This window comes from Macrosteles quadrilineatus, unplaced genomic scaffold (assembly GCF_028750875.1).
Source record: "Macrosteles quadrilineatus isolate MER2022 unplaced genomic scaffold, UCM_ALF_1.0 Scaffold_1__1_contigs__length_201487025, whole genome shotgun sequence".
NCBI classification, from domain to species: Eukaryota; Metazoa; Arthropoda; class Insecta; order Hemiptera; family Cicadellidae; genus Macrosteles; species Macrosteles quadrilineatus.
In genome coordinates, this window is record NW_026542594.1 from 82,470,595 (window position 1) to 82,494,619 (window position 24,025).

A 24,025-nucleotide genomic window follows, 5' to 3' on the forward strand; every position below is an offset into this window, starting at 1 on the left:
TGCAGACGGAATAAACAAGCAAATTATGTCATTCCTACATCTGAAGAACTCAAAGATGCTCGTTTATCGTGGATTAAACACGTTCAAAACACATGTTTTAGTGAAACGCTAAGTAATATAAGAGATGGTAGGGATGATAGATTGCAGAATCAACTTGGCCTATTCGTTGATATTAATAGACTTATCAGATGTAAGGGTAGGATCTCAAATGCAGACCTTGAAGAATATTGCAAGTTCCCTATACTTTTCCCTATAAATAAAGAACAATTTATTTACTCAACTGCTCATAGAAGATTGTCACTGTAAGATTTTTCACATGGGAGTGCAACAAACTCTCTCAGAACTTCGGAAATCCTTCTGGATAATCCATGGCAGAGCTGAAGTCAACAGGGTTTTGCGAAAATGTTTGAAATGCTTAAAATACGAAGGTGGACCATACAAGCTGCCCCAAATACCCTCTCTCCCAATAGAACGGGTGACTGAAAGTATACCTTTTCAAATTTACAGGACTTGACTACTTTGGCCCTCTTAACGTTAAATCCTTTCAAGATTCTAGAGTTGAAGTTTCAAAAGTTTACGGTTGCATATTCGCCTGGGAATTTACTTACATCCCAAAGTTTGCACCTTGGATGGGAGGAATGTACGGAGGTTGATACCTTTGATAAAGAGATGTTTAAGAAAGAGTATTGGTGCAGTTACTCTGACTAAATCACAACTCGACACTGTGATGATTGAAATAGAAGCTGTTATCAACTCAAGACCACTAGTTTATGTATCTTCCTCAGATCAACGTTTGACTGACTTTATTATAACTCCTGGCCACTTCCTTAACTTCCATGGAAAAAATGGTTTTGTAAATAGTTTAAATGAACGTCAAGAAAACAACATGGAGTTTATTTCCAAAGTGACTGAATCGGATTTATTAAAGATGTGGAAAATGGGGAACCAACAACTTAAATAGCTTTTGGAAGATTTGGAAGAAAGACTATCTGTTGAGTTTAAGGGAGAGAACTCAACATAGTATCAAACAAGGAAGAATTCTGTCCACCCAGCATCCACAAGTTGGTGATGTAGTTCATGTTCACGACACATTACCAAGAGGGACATGGCGACTTGCGAAAATAGAAGTCCTTAACCCTCCGAGTGTTATTTGTCGCTGCAGCGACACATAATACACTTTGTGTAGTGTTTTGTGTCGCTGCAGCGACTCACAAACACTGTTTACGGCAAAGGCTCTATGACTGTCAAAATCGGATTGAACTGGATCGAGTTAGGTATCGTTTTATTTGACAGATTCAGAGCTTTCTCCGGAGGTCTGTCTCTAAGCGCTTTTCATTTTAGTTCCGAAAATATTGTAGCAGACAGCTGACGTGCATATTTGTAAACAGCTCGGTTAACCTCGGACCGATGACTGATGTGTTTTATTACGTTTATCATTGTTTTAGTGATAAAAATCAAAAGTAGTGATATACGTGGTGCATTATAAGAAGATTTAAGTGATTTTGAAGGGCTGGTTGATGATCCTGAAGAAGTAGGTAGTGATATTGATGTAAATTATCAGCCAGATTCCTAGCTATGGTTAGGCTATGCATTCTTAGCTAAACGCTATGTACTGAAATCTGTTTTTCACTCATAACATATTTATTTGATAACTTACCTCACTATATGATTATATATTTGGAATCCTCATAAAATTTAGAACAAAGTGGCTATTTTCAAATATTTATAGGCCTATAATTTATACAATTTCATTGAGCGCAAACTTATTTTTTTTTTTAATTTTCCAAAATATTTTTTTTTTACAAATGTTCCTTATGTTTTATATACAGGGTGAATTTTAAATGAGTTCCCCCCCTACTTTTTTCTACATTTCTTAAGATATCATCTCCGGACCACGTCAGATCATTGTTGAGTAGTAAGTACTTCATTTTGACTGGGTATACATTTTTGGCCGCCATCTTGGATCCGCCATATTGGATACAAAGTTTTTTTTTCAAATGTAAAGGTAGAGTTGTGACCCATTATTTCAAACCAGAATTTTACGCAAATTACAATGCCGCAATTAGTTTTTAAAAATCTTGATCCGTTCTAAAGTTATGAGGACTTTTTATAACTTTATTTTTAGCGCATTTTAACATTGTGCATTTACAAACTAAGACCATAATCTCAAAATAGTGCTAGATAAAGATAAGTATACACCATCATTCATTGCCGACATATTTTCACTTGGTTATGACGGATGTAGTTTTTTCAGCCGCCATCTTGGATCCGCCACTTTGAAATGTGATCAATTAATTTAAATATGAAGGTGGTGTTGTGACCCATCATTTTGAGCTACCTTTTTATGCTGAACTCAATGCCGCAATCCATTTTTCATTTGCATCTTTGGTTTTTGAAATATTGAAATTTTAAATAAGACTATTTTAATATTTCATCAAGACAGCTTGATAACCAAAAACGGATTGCAGCATTGAGTCCAGTATAAAAAAGTAGTTCAAAATGATGGGTCACAACACCACCTTCATATTTAAATTAATTGATCACATTTCAAAATGGCGAATCCAAGATGGCGGCTGAAAAAACTACATCCGTCATAACCAAGTGAAAATATGTCGGCAATGAATGGTGGTGTATACTTATCTTTATCTAGCACTATTTTGAGATTATGGTCTTAGTTTGTAAATGCACAATGTTAAATTGCGCTAAAAATAAAGTTATAAAAAGTCCTCATAACTTTAGAACGGATCAAGATTTTTAAAAACTAATTGCGGCATTGTAATCAGCGTAAAATTCTGGTTTGAAATAATGGGTCACAACCCTACCTTTACATTTGAAAAAAAAACTTTGTATCCAATATGGCGGATCCAAGATGGCGGCCAAAAATGTATACCCAGTCAAAATGAAGTACTTACTACTCAACAATGATCTGACGTGGTCCGGAGATGATATCTTAAGAAATGCAGAAAAAAGTAGGGGGGGAACTCATTTAAAATTCACCCTGTATAATATTGAAGCCCATGATTTTCCAAACAAAATGGTATATAGAACAGTATAATTAACATTGTTTTTAAGCTTCTCAGGTCCGTTTTAATAAAACCTTGCAAATGAGCAAAAAATAGGCAGACATTAAGGCCAAAACAAGGGACACTCGGAGGGTTAACGTCAGTGCTGATGGAAAAGTAAGAAGTGCCAAAATAAAGTTAGGATCTGGGAAATACATCACCAGACCTATTAACTTGTTGTATCCCATTGAAGTCTCTGACGTGAGTTCCGGAAAGAAAAAAGGGGCCCAGAACAACTAGATGTGAGAGTGTTGCTAAAGCAATATCTATAAGAGCAGCTGAGTTTTATTTTCTTAATGTTTTGACATAGATAAAACATACTCCCTTAGTAGATTTCTCATCCTTATAGAACAGCTGAAGACAATTTTATTGTTAGTTCTGTACGGTTTATGTAGAGGTCGTGTTTTGTTTACAATTTGTTTCCCGTTATTACAGCCATTTAAAACCTCGTTTAACCAAATAATACGATCTAATCATAAACAATAACCTGTCCCCTAGTTATATAACCAAACAGTAAAGCACAAATCAAGAAATTAACCCTAAAATAATAGAAACAAAGTTTCGTCGACACTAGCGCCCATGTGTCACGTACATGAACTAGACACGAAAAACTTGCTTCAAAATTTACAATGGGATGAGAAGTCTACTTGTGTTGGTTAGTCTATGGTTTTGACTTTAGTTACTATGGAAATAATTTTGAATTGTAAACTCATAACATTGCTTATACTAAAGAAAGAAAGTTGATACAAACTATAACTATAACTCTTTATTCATTCTACATTTATTAACTTAAAACTTAATTTAAAGTAGGTAAACCAAAACATAACTTAACTTATCCACGGATATCACAATATATGCTGCTCTGCAGTGTAAAAATAAATATCATATCCGAGAAATAAAATAATTTATGATTTTTGATTAAGTAATACAGTACTTTGAACATAACTGACGCAAACGATCAATAGCTCAAATTAAAGCCTATAATTTACTGATTATTTTGAGTCTTAAACATATAAAAAACATAAAAAATACTGAAGCTATTGATTTTTAATCATAGAAAACCCTTATAAAATATAATTTTCATGTTGATTGTTCACCTTGCGTTTGCTTGAAACTCATGCAATTTGAATAACTTATATAGCTTAAATAAAAGCCGGTATTTCACTGAAAGTTCTTAGACCAAAATATATAGGATTGTATAATTATAACTCGTGAAATACATCTTAAATTGAAGTAAGAATTTGAAAATAAATCAAATTTATGTTTTTTGGTCAAGTAATACAGTAGATAAATATGCCGATACTTGATGTGAAATCTTTGTGTGCATAACTTCAATTTGAGACCTCAATCATGAAAATCGGTCGGGTAGAAGAGCCAAACAAACTCAGAAAAGAAAAGCCAAATTTTACTCCCATAAAAAATACATGGGGAGCGACTTTCGTTTACGTATAAGCTGAGTGGGACTGTAGATATATATATGCCGATGCTTGATGTGAAATCTGTGCGTGCATACCTTCAATTTGAGACCTCAATCATGAAAATCGGTCAGGTAGAAGAGCTAAACAAACTCGGAAACGAAAACCCAATTTTTTTAAATCATATACTAATTCACAAACCAATTCATCACTAGAATAGGGGTTACTAAAAATATTACATAAGGTCTTCCCAAGAACAAGCCTCCAAACACAACTTCAACTGTTAATTTAGTTGGATGGACTCATAGCAAACACGTTTGTTTTATTACTCAAAATGGAACTGTCAATAAACGTCCAAACAAGATGTTAAGGCTATTAGTATACGATTCAGGCTAGTGTTGTCATTTGATTATATTATTTATGATCCAAACCGTTTCTGTTCTTATATCTGTGTAATAATGCTATCAGCTATTTCTTGATTTACTTCATTCAAAAGTCACCAGCTGATCTTATGCCTTTGTTTATGTGTCAAATACTGCTTCCATAAGGATTACATTGAAACTTTGAAAAACTGTGGGGCGGATTCCTAAAAGATTTGTTTAATAGTCGAAAAGATGTTGGCACTCACCGATATGGTATTTATCACCTTGCAAAATTTGAAAACAATTGCTTCAGCCGTCTAGGAGGAGTTTGCGTATTACGAAATGCAAAAGAGTCGCATATAAGAGCTCCGCTCAGTTAAAGGAACTTGTATAAAATATGTGGGTCCTCATTCATACTAAATATGAAGTTTTTATTATATAAAAAATCTTGAAATGAGTGTCATTGCTGACTAGCTGTTACCCACGGGCTTCACCCCGTTTGACTTCATAAGTATTAATAAAACTATTGATTGGTTAAGTTAAGCTGAAATAAACAAAATGGGATACAGTAATACAAACAAATAATCACACCTGATTTTAATCTTATCTTACTAATATTATAAATGTGAAAGTTTGTTTGAAGTACAATCACGCATAAACCACTGGACGGATTTTGCTGAAATTTGGCATGATGATAGCTCACATTCCCGATTAACATATAGGCATATTCTTATCTCAAAAATCTTTTCGGGCTCTGCCCCAGTGGCTCTGTAGTTCCCTATGTTAACCTTATGAGTATTCATATTTAAAGGGAATTAAAGAATTTAGTCAGCTGTTTCAAATAAATTGATTGGTTCTATGATATACAAAAAGCATTAAAAAGTTATAAGATTTGCCAACAGGGTGCAGCACTATATTTTTTTTTGCATTTAGTAAACAGCTTATTTGAACTAAGCAGCAACAAAATACTGTGATACACAATGACAACTGTCAAAGTAGGATTTTTTACAGTAATGTTTATGTCTTTAATGTCATGAATAATTTGTGATTTTTTGTGAATTTGTAATAATTTATTTTTCTTTTTTGTTTAGGTGAAGAGGTAGAACATTATGGCTATGGTAGATGTGTAATACCATTATTATACCGTCAATTTAAAGAAGCAAATTTTATCAAACTTTGTCCTCCCCCATTACAAACGCAAAGCTTGAGTATTAACTGCATTTTTAACTTCTATGCTAACCCTGTACGAAGGACGGGTACTCTGCTAGTAAGGTAATAAATTGAAAGAAACAAACAAATAAGTACAGCTGATGTATTAGCGAATTCTCCCTATAGGGAAGTAGCTATTACCGTAGGTCTCATGGTAAGACCTAAGCCCGGGACCGATTTACTTTTTCATTTTGATGTCCCCAGAGGCCAAAAACACCATTCGTTCAAATTTTTATATATCTATACTATCTGTGTGCCCGTTCTACGCACGGGCCCGCACGGGGATCTTATAGTAGTCAGTTGAAACCTTATTATATAAAGAACAGCAGTTGGTTTGCATATTTTCAGACATGCTGGCAAAACTATTATATATAAACCTAATATTATGACATATAAAGAAAAAGCAAAACATATATATAAAAACTTTGGTGACATTTTGAACCAAACAATCTCATCCAAACAGCTTTTTGTTATTTAGAATATGACGTATTCCCTAAACGATGTTTGGTATATGTAGTTAATATTACTGTAGAAGGAAATGTGAACAAAATCACACAATGTTGTGTTTTTTAAAGTTTTTAATTTGATATCCTAAGTAGGTACCTAGGCCATATATTCTAGGGAAAAGTACCGGTATCAAGGATCGTCATCGAATAGGTTGTTATGAATAATTGGGTAGGCCTATATACCCAAGATACAGTCTTATTGGCCTATTGGCTGTATGGTCCAGCGATTGTAGCACATAGGGGTCAGTAAAAACCGAAAGTGACACATTGGAAAAGCGAGTTTAGCATCATCCATAAACCTCTGTTACAATCACCCACCGCAGTTATGATTTTTCACTTTACGCTTTACACAACCGCCATTGAAACGCCGTCAATTTAATAAACGTAAGTTTCCCAGCCCTATAGATTACTGTTTCAAGGTCTTTTTCCCGGCTATCAAAGCTTCAGAGCAATTTTATACACATAGAATCTCCATTTCATTTTACACATTATTGAACTTGCGATTAATGAAATCCTTTATGTAAGGAAAATAGTTTTTAATCTCACTTGGTTTTGGATTTTGCTTTCAATATGTGATCGGAAATGTTTGCGGTATTTGTAAACAACCTTTAATGTAAACATATCAGTGACAGCTAGAAAAAATCATCTTGATCCGAACAGCTGTTCGTTATTTCATTGATGATTAAGTGATGAACATTGGACATTGGGAGAAAACTTGACAAAAATCGCACGAAATCGGGTTTTTAAACGTCCGTAGTTTTATATACAAAGTAGTGACGCCATATTTTAATGGCTAAAGACAATCTCGCCAATCCAGTGAATACATTAAAATTATTTGGATCTTGATAGGTACTCTAGTTTTTCAGGAGAAGGCCGCGTAAAATGGCTCTTGGGCCGTAACAGACACGAAGACAGACAGAAATGTAGATGAGACTTGTTACGGTTTGTTTAATGTATAAAACGTAAAAATAATCTAAAAGTTTATGATTCTGAGCAATGTACAGACAAAACTCTAATTTTATTTATATAGATATAGATATATATATATATATGTGTGTGTGTGTCCATCCGCACGATAACTTGAGTAATTTTTGTCCGATTTTGATAAAATTTGGTTTGAAGGTGTAAGGCAGGATAACCTTGAATGAGTTCGCGAACCAGCATGATCGGACAATGGGAACGGGGGATTATGGGGGGTTTTATGGGGTAAAAATAGGTTTTTCCTATTTTTGACCCTAAAAACACAAAATTTCACAATTTCTTTTTAATACATTTTGTAGAGCTTAAAAAAACAAATAATTTAGTATATTGAAGCGTTATTATGTGCCTAATTGTTACGGAGAAAATTCAAAAAAATTGTAATTTTAAAATTTTTATGTTATTCTTATGGAGAATAAGTCAACTGGTGTAGTTTGCTTGTTTATGAACATATTTTGATCAAATTTGGAAAATACATTAATTTCTTACTAAACCACAGTACCTTTTAATATTTTACATTAAAAAAAACTTTTACCCTCCCTGTTGCAGCAAACCTAAGTACTCATTAAACTAATTCTGTTTAAATAGGGAATAAATGTGATATTTTTAAGGAGACATTTTAGTTTAAATCTAATCAGGCAGATGGAAATTCGCTAAGTCTGCAGGTTTGCTGCGGCGGGGGTATTTTTAACATCAGGTATTTTATCATATGGAAAGTTCACTTTAGAAAGGAATTACGGCCTTAAAGGGCAATTTATGAAATAATGGATAGTTTTGTGCAAGATTTCTCGTCATGAAGACATTTTAAGTATGTATGGTTTAGGGGTTTGACTTGTAGTTTTCTCAAACTTCATGGGTACTTTGGGATTTATATATGGATAAACATATATGCCTACCGCAGAATAGATTAATTTGATAAATTACACACGAGGAATACCTGCAGTAATGCTATCAGCAAGCTTGCTGGGTTGACCATGCATTCATTCTTATAGTTAAACAATCTAAATATATACAGTATGTATAGGTTTTATAAAAAATACTTGCAAGACGCCCCCCCCCCCACAAATAAAAACACCCCAAATACCCTTTTGGGGGGGGGACACACAGAATTAATTACAAATACTCACTTGATTACCATGCGTTTAAATTGTGTAAAGTAATTTGTATGGATAATTGTTTAAAAAAGAATACAGTTAGGCCTAATATTTTTTTATTTTAATTAATTGATATTTAAAATATTACCTCTTACCTTAGTAATAGTTTCTGACTTCTAAAATAAAACTTTGTGAATTGTCGAAAAGATGCCATAGTTACTTGCTTATTTATCTTATTCCAGGTCCAAATAATCAAACCTGAAATATGACATTCTTTAAATGTCAATATTATTGAGCATTAAATAATATTTATAATTATATTACATTGGCTAAAAACAAGATGTTTTTGAACTAGGTGATTAAAAATTGTATTAAAACAGAAACTTAAACTACAGACATCCTAATGTCACTTGTAGACAGCTTGGGGGAGCAAGCTGGTCTAGTGGTTATAGCGCAGGACTTCGGTCCCTGATAATAATTACAGTAGAACCCCGGTTAACCAAAATAAAGGAGGAGAGCCGTTTCGGATAACCAATTTTTCGGTTAACCCATCATATGCTAAAAATAGCCACTGTATCATCACAGTGTGTAGGAAAAATGAATTTAAGAGAATGTCTATATAATTCAATGTTTTCTTTCAGCTACAAAAACGTTACAATGGGGTGGAAAATACTTTGAACCAGTTAACTGAAGTTATTAAAGCATTTTACAGCCCTATATTATTTTATAGAACCATTTCGGTTAACCCGGATTTCGGTTACTGTTATATAATATGATTCCTATTGTACTGTCAAATATTTCTTCAGCTGTTTTATTTAAGACTGTTTTGTTTATGTATGTAATGTTTACAGTTTTGTGCAATTCTCTCATGTAAAATGTAGCTGATTATTAAGTTGAATAAAACCATATAAATTTGGTTTCTAAACATTTCTTTTTATAACAATTTATTCAACTTAATCTTTTAACTTTATTATTACAAGTTCTATACAAGTTGTATTCTATCTTTTCTATTCAAGTTTATTCCAAGAAATCTAAATGGATAAATTCTTCAAGCCGGAGCACCTATCTTTGGACCCTAATGATCCCCATTCTGATCGTCAGTGGAAACATTGGAAAACAACTTTCAAGAATTTCATGGAAGAGATATGTGCTGCAGAAGATGATCTACTAAAACTTCTAACTAATTTTGTGGACTACAACATATATAAAATAATCTCAGAGGCTGATTCTTATCCTGAAGCTATATCTATTCTTGACAAACTTTTTATAAAGCCTAATAATGAGGTATATTCACGTCATCAACTGGCAACTAGAAGACAGAAACCTGGAGAAAATATTGATCAGTATCTTCGAAAACTCAAAGAACTTAGTAAAACATGCAACTTTAAACCTGTCACTGCTAATGAAAATCGCAACGAGTACATAAGAGACCTTTTCATTCAAGGATTAATATCACAGTCCATTCGACAAAGACTTCTTGAAAATCTAACTTTGACTCTTGAAGAAGCTTATAATCAAGCCATTACCTTGGAATCAGCTGAAAATCAGGCGATTTCATATATTTCAAGCCCTTGTAACTCTATATCTCAGTCAACTCCTAAAAATGTTGATGTTACTGATACAAATGTTTCTCAGGCAGCTTCTGATTCGTCTTCTCACCAATTATCCTCGATAAGAAGAGAAAAATTTTTCTTTTGTGGACGGTCACGACACTCTCGAGCCAACTGTCCTGCCAAAGACTCAGTTTGTAATATTTGTGACAAGAAAGGCCATTGGGCAACAGTTTGCAATTCTCGCAACCAAAGTAGGACATTTAAGGGTAAAACAACTCCAAGTGATAAGACAGAAATAAACTCAATGTCTTCCCCTCTTGTTGCTGCCTCACAAAAACGTCTTTCAAAAGCTACAGTGTCACTGATGTTAAATGGCAAACCAGTAGATGCACTCATTGATACTGGGAGTTCCGACAGTTTTATATCTGAAGCTACTGTGAAAAGATTCAATATTTCTAAATACCCAACAAAGCATAAAATATCGATGGCATCAACAAGCCATGTTTCATCAACTCTTGGCCACTGTATTGTTGACATGGTGTGCGATGGCCACGAATACCCACAGACAAAGCTGCTCGTCTTAACTGATTTATGTGCCGATGTTGTAATTGGACATGACATCCTTCGGCAACATTCTGCTGTGGAGCTGAATTTCGGTGGTAAACGCCCACCCTTCAACGTTTACAATCTACTTAGGGCTAAAGTATCACCACCACCACCACTGTTTGATAATCTAACTAATGACGTCAAGCCTGTAGCCATCAAGTCCCGCCGCTACTCTGTTCATAAAAAGTGAAGTAAGTAGGCTTATATCAGAAGGAATTATTGAACCGAGTAAATCACTTTGGAGAGCCCAAGTGATTGTGGTCAACAATGGGCACAAGAGACGTCTGTGTATTGACTACTCTCAAACCATCAAAAAATTCACACAGCTTGATGCCTACCCTCTACCTCACATTGAATCATTTGTCTCTAAGCTTGCTCAATATAAAGTGTTCAGTACAATCGATCTGAAGGAGGCATATCACCAAATACCTATTCGGAATGAAGATAAACCATTCACTGCATTTGAAGCTAATGGGAGACTTTACCAATACACTCGAATTCCTTTCGGCGTAACTAATGGTGTGGCGTGTTTTCAAAGAACTATTGACCAGATTATAGAAACTGAAAATCTACTAGACTCGTTTGCTTATCTGGACGATGTAACTATTTGTGGTCGTATCCAAGCAGAATTAAAACCTACAGAGATTCATGGAAGCAACTAAAAAGTATAATGTTACCCTGAACAAAGAAAAATCTAAGTTTTCGTTGACCAGGATTCCAGTTCTGGGGTACATTGAAGAAAACATGTCCATGCGTCCTGATCCTGATCGCTTGCAATCACTCTTGAATTTTCCCGTTCCAACTGATAATGCAAGCCTTAAAAGAGCTCTTGGCATGTTGTCCTATTACGCAAAGTGGATCCCTAAATTCTCTGAGAAGGGTCATTGCCTTACTACAGTCAAATCATTCCCAGTAGGCAGTAAAGAAATATTGGCTTTTAAGACATTAAAAGAAGAAATAGCGAACTCCGGACAGTATGTCTGCAGTTAAAGAAAATATTCCATTTACTGTAGAAACAGATGCATCTGAATCAGATATAGCGGCTACCCTTTAAAGAAGAGTACAACCCCCCTACGGTACCCTTGTAAGAGTGAACAACATCTACCTGCTGTGGAAAAAGAGGCCCTCGCAATATTCGATGCAATACAGAAATGGAGGCATTTCCTGATTGGAAGACGGCTCAAATTAATTACCGACCAGATATCTGTGTCATATATGTTCAATCAGAAACACACGGGAAAGGTTAAGAACAACACGCGGGAAACGTAAAGAACAACAGGATTTTAAAGTGGCGATTGGAACTAGCACCTTTCTCTTACGACATAGTGTTCCGTTCTGGCAAGGAAAACGTAGTAGCAGATACATTTTCACGAGTTTCATCTTCCATCTCTTGTAGATATTTCGAAAAACTCTGTAGAATTCATTGTGACATTGGACATCCTGGAATAGTACGGATGGTTCCCTTACTCTATTGAAGATGTCAGGCGAATGACCGCTTCATGCTCTGTTTGTGCGGAAGTGAAACCTCGGTTCTACCAAAAAACCCCATCAACACTCATCCATGCAATGGCTCCTTTCGAGAGACTTAATATTGATTTTAAGGGGCCAATACCATCTGTGACAAGGAATAAATATATACTGACGGTTGTTGATGAGTTTTCAAGATATCCGTTTGCTATTCCTTGCTCAGACACATCAGCATCTTCTGTCATCAAAGCACTTACATCAATCTTCACCATCTTTGGTATGCCTGCTTTTGTCCACTCCGACCAAGGTTCTGCTTTCATGTCAAAAGAATTGAGTAATTTCTTACACTCTAAATGAATCGCCGCTAGCCGATCTTCACCTTATAACCCTCGAGGTAATTCTCAAGCTGAGCGATATAATGGAACGATTTGGAAGACTGTATCTCTTGTTCTGAGAAACAAGGGACTGAAGACAGAACAGTGGGAGTATGTTTTGCCAGAAGCTTTGCATTGTATACGCTCGTTACTATATACAGCTACGAATGAGACCCCACATGAACGTCTTTTCAAACACCAGAGACGATCATTTTATGGCACCTCTCAACCTCAATGGCTCATGAATCCAGGACCAGTATTAGTGAGAAGGCATGTAAGAAATAACAAATATGAACCTTTAGTGGAACAAGCTCAGCTGATAGAGGCTAATCCAGACTATGCTCGCATCAAGTATAGAGATGGTAGAGAGGCTCTGGTATCGGTGCGACATCTCGCTTTTCCCCCTGAAGCTATCCAACAAGAGGATGAGCCAGTGACTTCGGAAAATCCCAGTCAAGAACTAGATCCTGTTCTTCAAGACCTGAGACGTGAATCAAACCTGCTTCAACCTGAAATTGGGAACTCTATTCAATCTGAAATCGAAACATCCCCTCTGCATGAGACCGTGACCCCTACTTCTGTGAGGGATAACGAAGAAACAAACCTGCGTCGTTCCACTAGAGTCCGAAGACCTCCCACCTATCTAAGAGATTACATTTAAAAAAAAGATGGGGTGAATGTTATGTAATATGATTCCTATTGTACTGTCAAATATTTCTTCAGCTGTTTTATTTAAGACTGTTTTGTTTATGTATGTAATGTTTACAGTTTTGTGCAATTCTCTCATGTAAAATGTAGCTGACTATTAAGTTTAATAAAACCATATAAATTTGGTTTCTAAACATTTCTTTTCATAACAGTTACCTGATCCAAATTCGGTTAACAGGGGTTCTACTGTATGGATAAAATGGTGCTGAATTTGTTTATCTAATTTTTGACTCTTTAACCCAAAATTGGCCAATGTCTTCTAAATTCATTAAGTTATGTAGGGCTTAAAAACAAACAATTTAGTGGCCTATATTGATGATTTTTTCACACTTAAATCAAAGGTTATAAAAAATGCCATTAAGTGTGTGAGTCTGTGTATTTTAGCTTGAGTTAAAATCATCCATTTTTTTTTTATTTGGAACAAGGGTGCAAGACTAATTCATTTTTAAAGAGTTCACAAACAAGCACATGATTACTGTAATAAATGAGTTACCGGCACTAAGCCGTTATTAGTTCACTTAAATAAACTGTAGTTACAAAAACTTTAATTTACCCATTTTTGCTGTGAAACACAAATTTTCTGTTGACGAATAGGCATAAACTCAGCCATGTTCAACAAAAACTGTGGATTGAGCAGACAGGTATGATGCTTAGTAAATGCTAGGAAAAGGTCTAGCATGCCCCAGACCAGGCTTGAAAATATCGAAGCATATGCTACAGAACAACAGTGGCGGCGATATCGTTATGGTGCAGGGGGGCCCGCGAGCTAGGGGGGCCCATGAGCCTTGACCGGGATTTTCGGTAAATTTTACTGGCACACGGGCACGCGATAGTGTGACAGGCTCAGCCACACTGGTCCCCTATCATAACAATATTTAGGCCTATATGAGAATTAAAATACTTTTTTTATGAAAATTTGTTCAAACCTATATAGTTCAAGTAGTTTACAACAGCTAAACTAACAATATTACTTGACCTATCGATATAAATTATCTACCAACCTAAGTAAAATAATTGTCATCAGTCATTCGGGTTGCATTAACTGTCCTTGTGGATTGTGTGAAGGCGCATTCAAAATTGGTTGCATAATAATAGGGCCGTATTTATAACCAATGTGGCCTCTGGCCTAGGAAGATAAAACATTAATGTTAATCCTCCTAGGGCCAGCGGGTGACACCATAGAGGATCCTCTGTGCTGATTCGACTAAATAAACGTGACAATTTTGTTACGACCAAATTAACCTAGGTGGCTAGGGCACTACCTAATAAATAATTCCATTCTTTCATTGATGCTAAAGAAGGATTTCCATTTCATTGCATGTCTTACTAGGCTGCTCTTTAGATTTGTTTACTTCGCACTTTTGATGTGTTTACATCGAGTCAGGTAAAAAAAATTACTTACCTAAGGGCCTCAGGCCAAATCAGATCGGTTCAAAATCGGGTTTCTTTTGAAACGGTTGATTTTATAATAGGCCTATAATGTCGATTTTCGAGCCGAGCAGAGCCTGGACTACAAGCTTGAGAGATCAAGCACAAAGTCAGAAAATCAAGCTCGAGCCGATTTTCTCAGTATTCAAAACATTAATGCACAATTAAAAGTAAAAGCTCTTATATCCGTGAGGATCACGCTCACGAAATTGAAAGTTTAGGCCTACGCTTTTGCCGGGATCACGGATATCGACGAGAACATTTCCTCGTGGGTGACGATGACGATGTCTCCGCGGCTGCAGATGTTCAATATTTTGCCGCGATTGCGGAAGACGATAATGACGTTTCTTTTTTAACAAGAGATACCTAAATCTAGGATTTAGCCGCGATTACGGAAAAATGATTTACCCGTCACCGCCGACGGATCGAGGGGAGATTAGACCAGGCCGTGATATTAGATTTGGCCGTGAACGCGGGAGACGATGATACTGCTATCTAATGATGTCATAGGTTTGGTTGCATTAGCAATCACGGTAAACTATGATAATTTGTTTCTTCCATGACTTATGACTACGGGAAGTATTTACGATTTTGCCGCGATCATGGAAGACGATAATGACGCCTCGGGAGATGCCTTGTCAAGTTTATTGCCAAATTGAAAGTTTAGGCGGTAATACATGGGAACATTTTTTTAAAGATCATTGGGTGAGGGGGCCCGGCGAACAAACTTGCGGGGGGGCCCGCAGGTTCTTATCGCCGCCACTGCAGAACAATCTACTTCAAAAGTTTTATTCACACCCTTTTTTTAATTAACTTATTTACTACTCGTCCGGGAAAACTCTAGAACTTACTAGGCCTACCCCTAGCAAGTGCTAGTGTGTTTATTCACACAAAATTTAGCATTTACTTAAGAAATCCCTAGTTTTTGCTTATACTAGTTTTTATTCACACCACTCATTAACTACGGTGTCACATGAAAAATATTATAAGTTATATCGGCCTTTAAATAATGATATATTCATTATCGATACACTAACCCACATACCAAATTTCATCAAAATCGACAATGTAACTTAGTCTTTAGCACACATTCACACAGTAGGCCTACACACACACATAGGCCCTACATATAACTCACACACAGACAGACACACATCACTTCGGATTCGAAAATCACTTTTTCGGTTCAGGGGGATCCCAAACAGATATATCCACCCAAAACTCAAACATTTTGATGAAAATTGAAAACAATACTCAAATACTGACTAACTTCACAAACTTAGATAACAATACAGTAATGTATAAGGGGAGAAAGTAAACATCTTTATATAATTCTAACCTAAATTTAATAAATAAAACCATTAATTTTGAGTGGTCACAGTAGGCCTAGTTGTACAATGGATACAAGAAATGGAGAAACAAAGGAGTTTAGCCTAGTTCATTAACTTCAAACTACAACAATACCCACAATATTAATTATTAAAAAATGGAACTTCTTTAAGGCTACTTTTAAAAAATGTGTCAGCGGGTTGAGTTGAGGTAACTGTACTATGATAAACACGACATCCCCTAATATAATTTAAAAAATAATTATAACAGTTAAAACCTGTGATTATCGTGGATAACGCTTCTGAACAATTATTCACAGAACTAATTTGATTTTGACATATGGATATGACTTGAGTTGAGATAAAGAGGGTAATAGAATAGCTTATCTATAACCTTAACCTATAACCTTCTTGTCAGTTGTCGTTTCGTTAGTCGTTGTCAGTTGTCGTTGTCAGTCAAGTCAATTCCAAAAATTTAACTGAGTTTCAGTGGAGTGCGAGTGTTTTTTTTTTTTTTTTTTTTTTTTTAGTGAGTGACTGTCATATGGCAAGTACCAACTGGACTGGACTGGACTGAGCCCTTCGGCTTCTAGCATAGATTAAAAGAAGTAGCCAACAGACATAAAAGTCTATACTCCTTTTATTAACCGACTTCCCCACTACCAACAAAAGGAGGAGGTTCTCAATATGTCTGTGGCGATGTTTTTTTTTTCTATGTATGTTCACCAATTTCTCTAAATTTCTTTTACCGATCAGCGTGGTTCCACCATCAAAATAACCAGGAGAGTTTCTATTTGGTACCTTATATAGCATTATGTTTAAGAAAAATATTTTTTTTTGTGAAAAATGCTGAAAACCTCAAATATTCAACATTTATTTGTTTACATTTTTTAAGAGAAGGCAATTAATAATAATAACATTTCTACAGCTGTTAGTTAAAACCATTTAATTTTTTTTATCAGAATTTATTTTACAATCTGTTCAAATATGAGAAAAATAAGTAAAACATATATATAAAAAAACAATGTCAGGAAGCAAGCACCTGTTCATCAACAAGTCTTGCCAAAAATTGGATCAGTCATTTAAATGGGAACGCGCCAAGGCGCCACCACGTCAACCCGCCACCAAGTCAACCCACCATCAAAAAGAAGAAGAAGTTTGAGGTGGCGGGTTGACGTGGTGGCTCGTTGTCGGGGTGACACGTTGACTCTAGCGTGCACGACAACCCGCCACCTCGGAAAAATGTGTGGTGGCGGGTTGTCGTGGTGGCACGTTGTCCTAGTGGTGCTTAGACATGTTCATACACGTCAACCAGCCACCTCTTTAGTGTGGTGGCGGGTTGACGTGGTGGCGGGTTGACGTGGTGGCTGGTTGACGTCTACGTGCGAGGTGGCGGGTTGACGACACCGAACATTGAGCGTACACGACAACCCGCCACCTCATAAAATAGTGATGGTGGGTTGACGTGGCGGCACGTTGTCGCTTACATGCGAGGTGGCGGGTTGACGAGAGTTAACATGGGGCGTACACGACAACCCGCCATCTTTGTTGGCAAAAGCCGCTGTTGTCTGTGTATTATAAAATGCATCACTTTTTGCAGTTTACCTGGACTTGTGTCATCTAGTTTACTGGTTAACTAGACATTAGTTATTGTGAATTCATTAATTTTCTAATCGTTTTCCTAAAACGATCTGTAATCTGATGTGAGATGTGATCTGTGATCCTGGTTTTTTTTTCTATGATCTGTCATAGAAATAGAGTACACGCGCATCCACACAAGACAATTTTTCCTTTTAATCAACAGTTATTGTTTGAAAACAATTTTGTAAGATAAACTCACTACAAATTAACGACTTAGGGTCATTCTAAAATTAAAATAACAATATTTGTTATGTTTTCGCATATTTTTATTGAAGACAAAAACATGAAACTTTAATAATTTTGAAAAATAAGTTATTAGTTTCTTAGGATTTTTTGTAGGTGTATACCTGGTATAATACCCATACTTATTTTCTTTTTCAGCATTATGACAATGAATTACAAAATAAGTTACCTAACAACTTCATAAATTAATTGTAATTCACGTGTATATAGCCTAAACAATAATTATGAAAATTTATTGTTCGGTTATAATTTCTCTTAAAACCGTATTGTGGTGAAAATAATAATACATTCAACCAAAAACATAAAACAAAAATACATCGTTGATACAGAGTACAACAGACTAAAATGTACTTTGTGTGGACTAGCGCGCACCTGTTTTTCTATTTAGAAGAATTTGAGAAAGGATACAGAACTAGACTCGACCCAACCGGTAACGTACTTCGACCTCTTGAGTCAAGGGTATTGCCCAGAGAAGTTCATACCAGACAGATATATTCCAAATATCTCATTAGGAGATATCTTAAACCAAGATTTCTATTGAATTTATCATGCTCAATAACTTGGCATAATAAGGGTTGGCAGAACTGATCTGCCTGAGAAGAGTATACGTGAATTCGCTGCCGGTTAATCTGTGATTAAATCGTATTAGTAGGCTCTGTTTGAGGAATCTGTTGTTGTACAGTGGTATTTTATTGTTTTTTGATGTGTTTGAACACTTGAAACGGACCCTGTAAGTAGTTGAATGTTACAAACAGTGTCAATAACCCTACGATAGGCCTGCCAGCGAGAACTGTGAATACGACTGCGCATTCAAACCCGCGCATGTCCATCTGTTGCTGTCCCTGTACTACCAACGTGACAGCACCAAATAACACTACCCGCTCGGCCACTACTATCCGGCTGCGCTGCCCCGGCCCGAGATGCAACCATCAGAGCATGCACGTGTGGCTGTCTGCCGCTTGTAATCTGCAGGAACTTGGTGAAGTCTGTTAGTCGTCCAGCGATTGTCTTGCTTCCCTGCGTCTCGGAGGACATCTGCGGCCAGGCTCCTGAGTCTGTTTACCAACCTCGAGATCTCACTCCACTCTGTTATTTTTTTGCTTATTCGACATTGATTTGTTGTTATGTGACTAATACAAACTTTTAATTAAAGTATTGTTGCTTACTTAATTTGTTGATGTTGTGTATAAAAATGAGTTTCATAGAAAATAGTTTGTTTTTGAACTTAAATTTAGACAGTAAGTCTGAGAATGCTTTAATATCTATAGCTTCAGAGCTCAATTCAATGGTTGTAAATTATCCTGAAGCTAATTGTCATGTTTTAGTTGATGGCATTACACATCTTGTACACACAATGGACAGGGTTACGATAGAAAATAATGACCTTAAGTCAACAAACGATGAGCTGAAGTTTGAAATCTCCCAGTTAAATGATTTTTTAAATAACTTCAAAAAGGACAAGCGTGCGGAGCTAAATAGGTCATTTCAACTTCAGGACACAGTAATTGAGGCCAATGAGGCAATGAGTAAGGACTTAGAGTCATGCAAAATAAGTATTAAAAAGCTACAATCCGCTCTGGATGAAATCAAGGATGAAAACAATTCTTTGAAAGAAGCTCTATCTAATAGTAAAAACAGAACCACGTTTATTGCAAATGATAATGACAAAATTAAAAACATCACCAGCAAAATGAACGATGCTTTAAAAGCTAAAAAAGATCAAACGTTAAAACTTGAAGAACTTGAAAAGTTGGTCAAGCGGCAAAAAACTATGATCGCCGATAAATGGTTGGATGACACAGTCATACAATCATATTTTCAGTCTCTCAATGAATGTAGCAATGCAGTTACCTCTCGAGCGCTGTTTGTTAGTCCCGCGGTTGGTGAACTTTTAAAGCATGGTTCAGATGATGTTGTTAAAAGCCAATTAACGTCTTTGAATTTCGATTCATATAAGTATGCCTTCTTCTGTGTTAACAACAATGAAAGTCTAACACTTAATACCACCACTCCTGAGTCTGAGGTTGTGGGCAATGGCACACACTGGAGTCTATTGTTTGTAAATGTTGCTAGCAAAGAAGCATTCCATCTTGACACCCTAGACGATTTTAATCTGCAACATGCATTACGTTTAACTGATAATTTAAAAATCAGCAGAGACCGATTTAAATCTGTACTGTGCCAAAGACAAAACAACAGTTTTGAGTGTGGTCTCAATGTAGTTGTAAATGCAAAAATTGTTCTAAATTGCTACTGTTCCAAGAAAAACAGTAGTAGGATAAGCTTCTGTGATTGGTACAAGGATTTTTCTATCACTGAAGGTTGTAATGGTCTCTTATCTGTAACCAATGACCCAGTCAGCCAGTCTGTTCACCAAAAAACTAAAACTCATTCTCCTTTAGTAGTAAGGCGAAGTAATAGTGGCTCTTGGGAAATTGTAAAGCGACAGAAAACCTCATCTCCTGTCCACAGCATCCCTCTTACACCTCCTGCTGATACAATTGTAACACACAACCGCTTCTCACCGTTGTCAACCTTGACTCCTGGAACTCCTGAATCTACCTCTGACAACCCTCTCGTGACTCCAGCAGTCACAAATAAACCTCTCAAGCGCAATAGTCCCACAAAACCTACCCCTCCACTAAGTCGCAGGTATAAACAGGCTGAAGTTTTAATTAATGGCCCAACAATAAAAGTGTTTAGTGACAGCCATGGTCGTTCTTTGTCATCCATCTTGAGAGGGGAACTAAAAAATCAGTGTAATGTTGTGGGTTATGTAAAACCGGGAGCAGAGATGAAACAGGTACTAGAAAATGTAGTAGACTGTACCAAAAGTATGGTGAGCGAAGGCCATGTAGTCATAATGGGGGGCACCAACAATGTCGATGTAAACGGGCTCTGTACCGAGTTTGTTGACGACTTGGCTCACATTTTGAAAACGCTGTCAACACGTAAAGTATTGGTAGTTGCTCTCCCTCAGAGACACGATCAACCAAATTTGAATGATACAGTCAAGAAAATCAATTTCAGGCTTCAGTCTCTAGCTTTATCCCAAGAAAACGTGAGCTATGTTCTACTTGACTCCCTATCCCACCATCACTTTACCCAGCATGGTCTTCACCTTAACCGGAGGGGTAAAATAGCCCTGGCAAACCTCATCATCTCCTATATCAATAACCCCTCCCCAAAATCCAGCATATACCCACCATCAATGCCCACCATAGATACTGAGATCCAATCCGAAAACACTACATCACATACACGATCTACATCCAGCACAAAATCTACATCACATACACGATCTACATGCAGCACAAAATCTACATCACATACACAATCTACATGCAGTACAAAACCTACATCATTATCAACAATCCGTAAAACAAAACCTACTACCCGTACCATCTTCAATAGTCATTTTTTAGGGGAGGCGCGCAGGCCGACGGGCGTTCCTTGGGGCCAGTTTCTCAAAGGAGTACTGGAGGCCGAGTTTAGGAAAGATGGGGACAAGGAAAGTTAGGGACACGGAAAGTTAGGGCCAAATAGGGGTTCGACCGGGGGGAGGGAGAGATTAGCTGAACTAGGCTCTGAAACGACTCTTTTAGAACGAATCGTTCTCCTGTTTCAATTCACAGAGAGCTACAGTAACGGGATTGACTTCAAAATCATAATTTGAATATTTCCAAACAGTAAATTTAAAAAAAATAAGAAGTTTTTTAAGTAGCCTAAAATGCGATGATACTGTGTATTAGGAAGGAACTCTTAAACAACAAAATAATCGTTTCAAATGTTATTTGTTTAAGCACATAATGCGTTGGAATTGCGATAATTAGTTTGATTTTTTTTTTGCAATTTTGAGGATGAAGCAACCCGGCATAATCCTGTCACTATCTAGTTCCCACGAAATCTATCTACTGACTATATCACTGATAGACAGTAAATCACATAGTAAATGAAATACGGAATACCTGGAGACTACAACTGATTTGTCAGTTTGTAGTTATTTTAATAATCACCTTAATATATTAACGGATGTCTCGTAATTCTTGCGTACACATACAAAACTGTCTACGGTCATATTCACAAACAGTAAATTGTAAAATAAATATAACTATGCCAAGAAGCTGTAACGTTGATGGTGTTGTTATAAGTCATACGGCGACGAGCATATACATAAAAGTGTAGCAAATACTCCGTAGCAGCAAACCTAAGTACTTACTAAAATTAATGTTAATTAAATAGGAAATAAATCTGACAATTTTTATGGAATATTTTAGTAGAACTCAAGCCGGGTAAATGGAAATTAGCTTAGTTTGCAGGTTAGCTGCGGCGGGGGTATTTTAATTTAGTTTCGCGCCTCGCGGCACTACCGGATCGCACAGCGAAAGACATACGGTAAGAAGATTATTCCTATTCTTGGCGTTATAACTATATGCCTACATACTTTTTCCTTATCCAACCTTGCATGTTAGGCTGCCAACTAACAGAATTCGTTGTTACTCATGGTTTTGGCATAAACAATGTTTTAAATGTAGGCCTACTGTTCGATGTGTTTTTTATCTTAAAATATAATTGTTGCTGGTTAAATTAATTTGATAGTTTCATCCTGAGATCATTAGTTCACCTTATTTAGATTAACAAGTTATTGTCAACTGACCAAAAATTTATCAAAATGTATTACTTTGTTAAGACTTAGTACTATTGATTCACTCTGATTCGGATTCCTTTGACCCTACTAAGAGTTATTCTTGCCCGCGAGTCTATGACATGAGTTAGTTATGTACCGATTGTACTGGTACTTTGAACCATAAATACATTTTTTTTCAAAAACCTGTACCGATAACGAACGTGTAAAATTTGTCACTAAATTAATTAATTGTCCTGGAAGCGATTCCAAAACACGTCACTGATTGTAAATAACTTTTAACTTAAAGATACAAGTGCAAGTTTGTAGGAAGAACACGTTTCTAAACAGATCGGCATTTGTTTTCAGACTAAATATTATATCGTCACATTATTGGTATTTGGTAAGTGACGTTTGCAGTAAAGAATTAAAGAAAACGTGTCCAATATCATACAAATCAGTGTTTGGATAATTCTTTATATAAATATTTCAATCAGTATATACTGACGACGAAGGAATAAATAATTAGGCCTAAATTACTACCACTTTTAAGAATTCACAAAAAATATAGTTTTATCAACAGCTGATCCTTAGAGTTCCTCTTTTGCGATTGCCACGTAAAACCAAAACAATATTTAGGTTGGGAATTGGAGGTCAATCACACTCTCGCAACTACACAAAAGTTAACTGACCCGAGTGACCTGACACCCCAATAACTGGCCTGTTTGAAAGGAAAATCTAAGAAATTGCAAATGTAGTCGATTCGGAGAAACGTGCGAGGGGATTAACGGGACATCGCTGTATTCTGTTCACTCATATTTCCATTACCTTTCCAAGTACTGAATGTTTATGGGTTTGCTTAGATTAAACAAAAGGTGGAATACTTTGTACCAGATGCCTACGACTACATTTTACAACAAGTATTTCTTTAATCTTTCTCAGTAATAGCTAGTCATGGGTTGTTCCTGAATTATATTGTATTATTGTTCTAATACAAACGAGAGAAATTCGTCTATGTTCACGGTCGTATAACATAAATTGGAGGCTATAACATCCTCACTAAGTTGAAGCTACTGTTTTAGAAATATTCAAGTGTATTTTTTATTTAAAAAATGTATGCTTAAATAATCATTTACAATTCGAGTTTACTCTGTGATTAATAAAATAACCCTACAAAAATACTTCAATGTACTAAATCTGTTGTCCCTAAGCTCTACAAAAGTAACCATTTAAACAAGGTGAAAAATGTAAGGGGAGATAGAACTAGATATAAATACAAGTCGTAGTTACGACTAGACCTAGGTACAATAAAAATAGAGAACGAGTCGATTTAAAGAGTCGTTCTCAGAGCTTAGTCAGCCTCCGTTTGCCTCCCCCTCGGCTCAAAACCCGATTTGTCCCCAAGTTTCCGTGTCCCTAAGTTTCCT

General features: G+C 36.1%; 2 protein-coding genes across 6 annotated transcripts in view; one reads left to right on the forward strand and one right to left on the reverse strand.

Moving 5' to 3' along the window:
- LOC128983682 (sulfite oxidase) overlaps positions 1–16,562 on the reverse strand; it is a 217,479-nt gene extending 200,917 nt beyond the window's left edge. For 3 of the 5 annotated variants that reach the window (XM_054403076.1, XM_054403079.1, XM_054403081.1), the window contains exons 1-2: positions 16,369–16,504; positions 8,782–8,884 (exon numbers count right to left, since the gene is read on the reverse strand). In XM_054403076.1, the coding sequence (XP_054259051.1) occupies positions 8,782–8,840 (59 nt within the window). In that variant the 5' untranslated portion in view covers positions 8,841–8,884; positions 16,369–16,504. Of the gene's footprint in view, positions 1–8,781; positions 8,885–16,230; positions 16,341–16,368 lie in introns of those variants that run through there. The other 2 variants (XM_054403077.1, XM_054403078.1) reach the window with 2 other exon arrangements.
- LOC128998414 (uncharacterized protein K02A2.6-like) lies at positions 9,662–10,975 on the forward strand. Its single transcript, XM_054424536.1, has one exon. The coding sequence runs from the start codon at positions 9,662–9,664 to the stop codon at positions 10,973–10,975; it is 1,314 nt and encodes a 437-aa protein (XP_054280511.1).
- Positions 16,563–24,025: the final 7,463 nt, after the last annotated feature.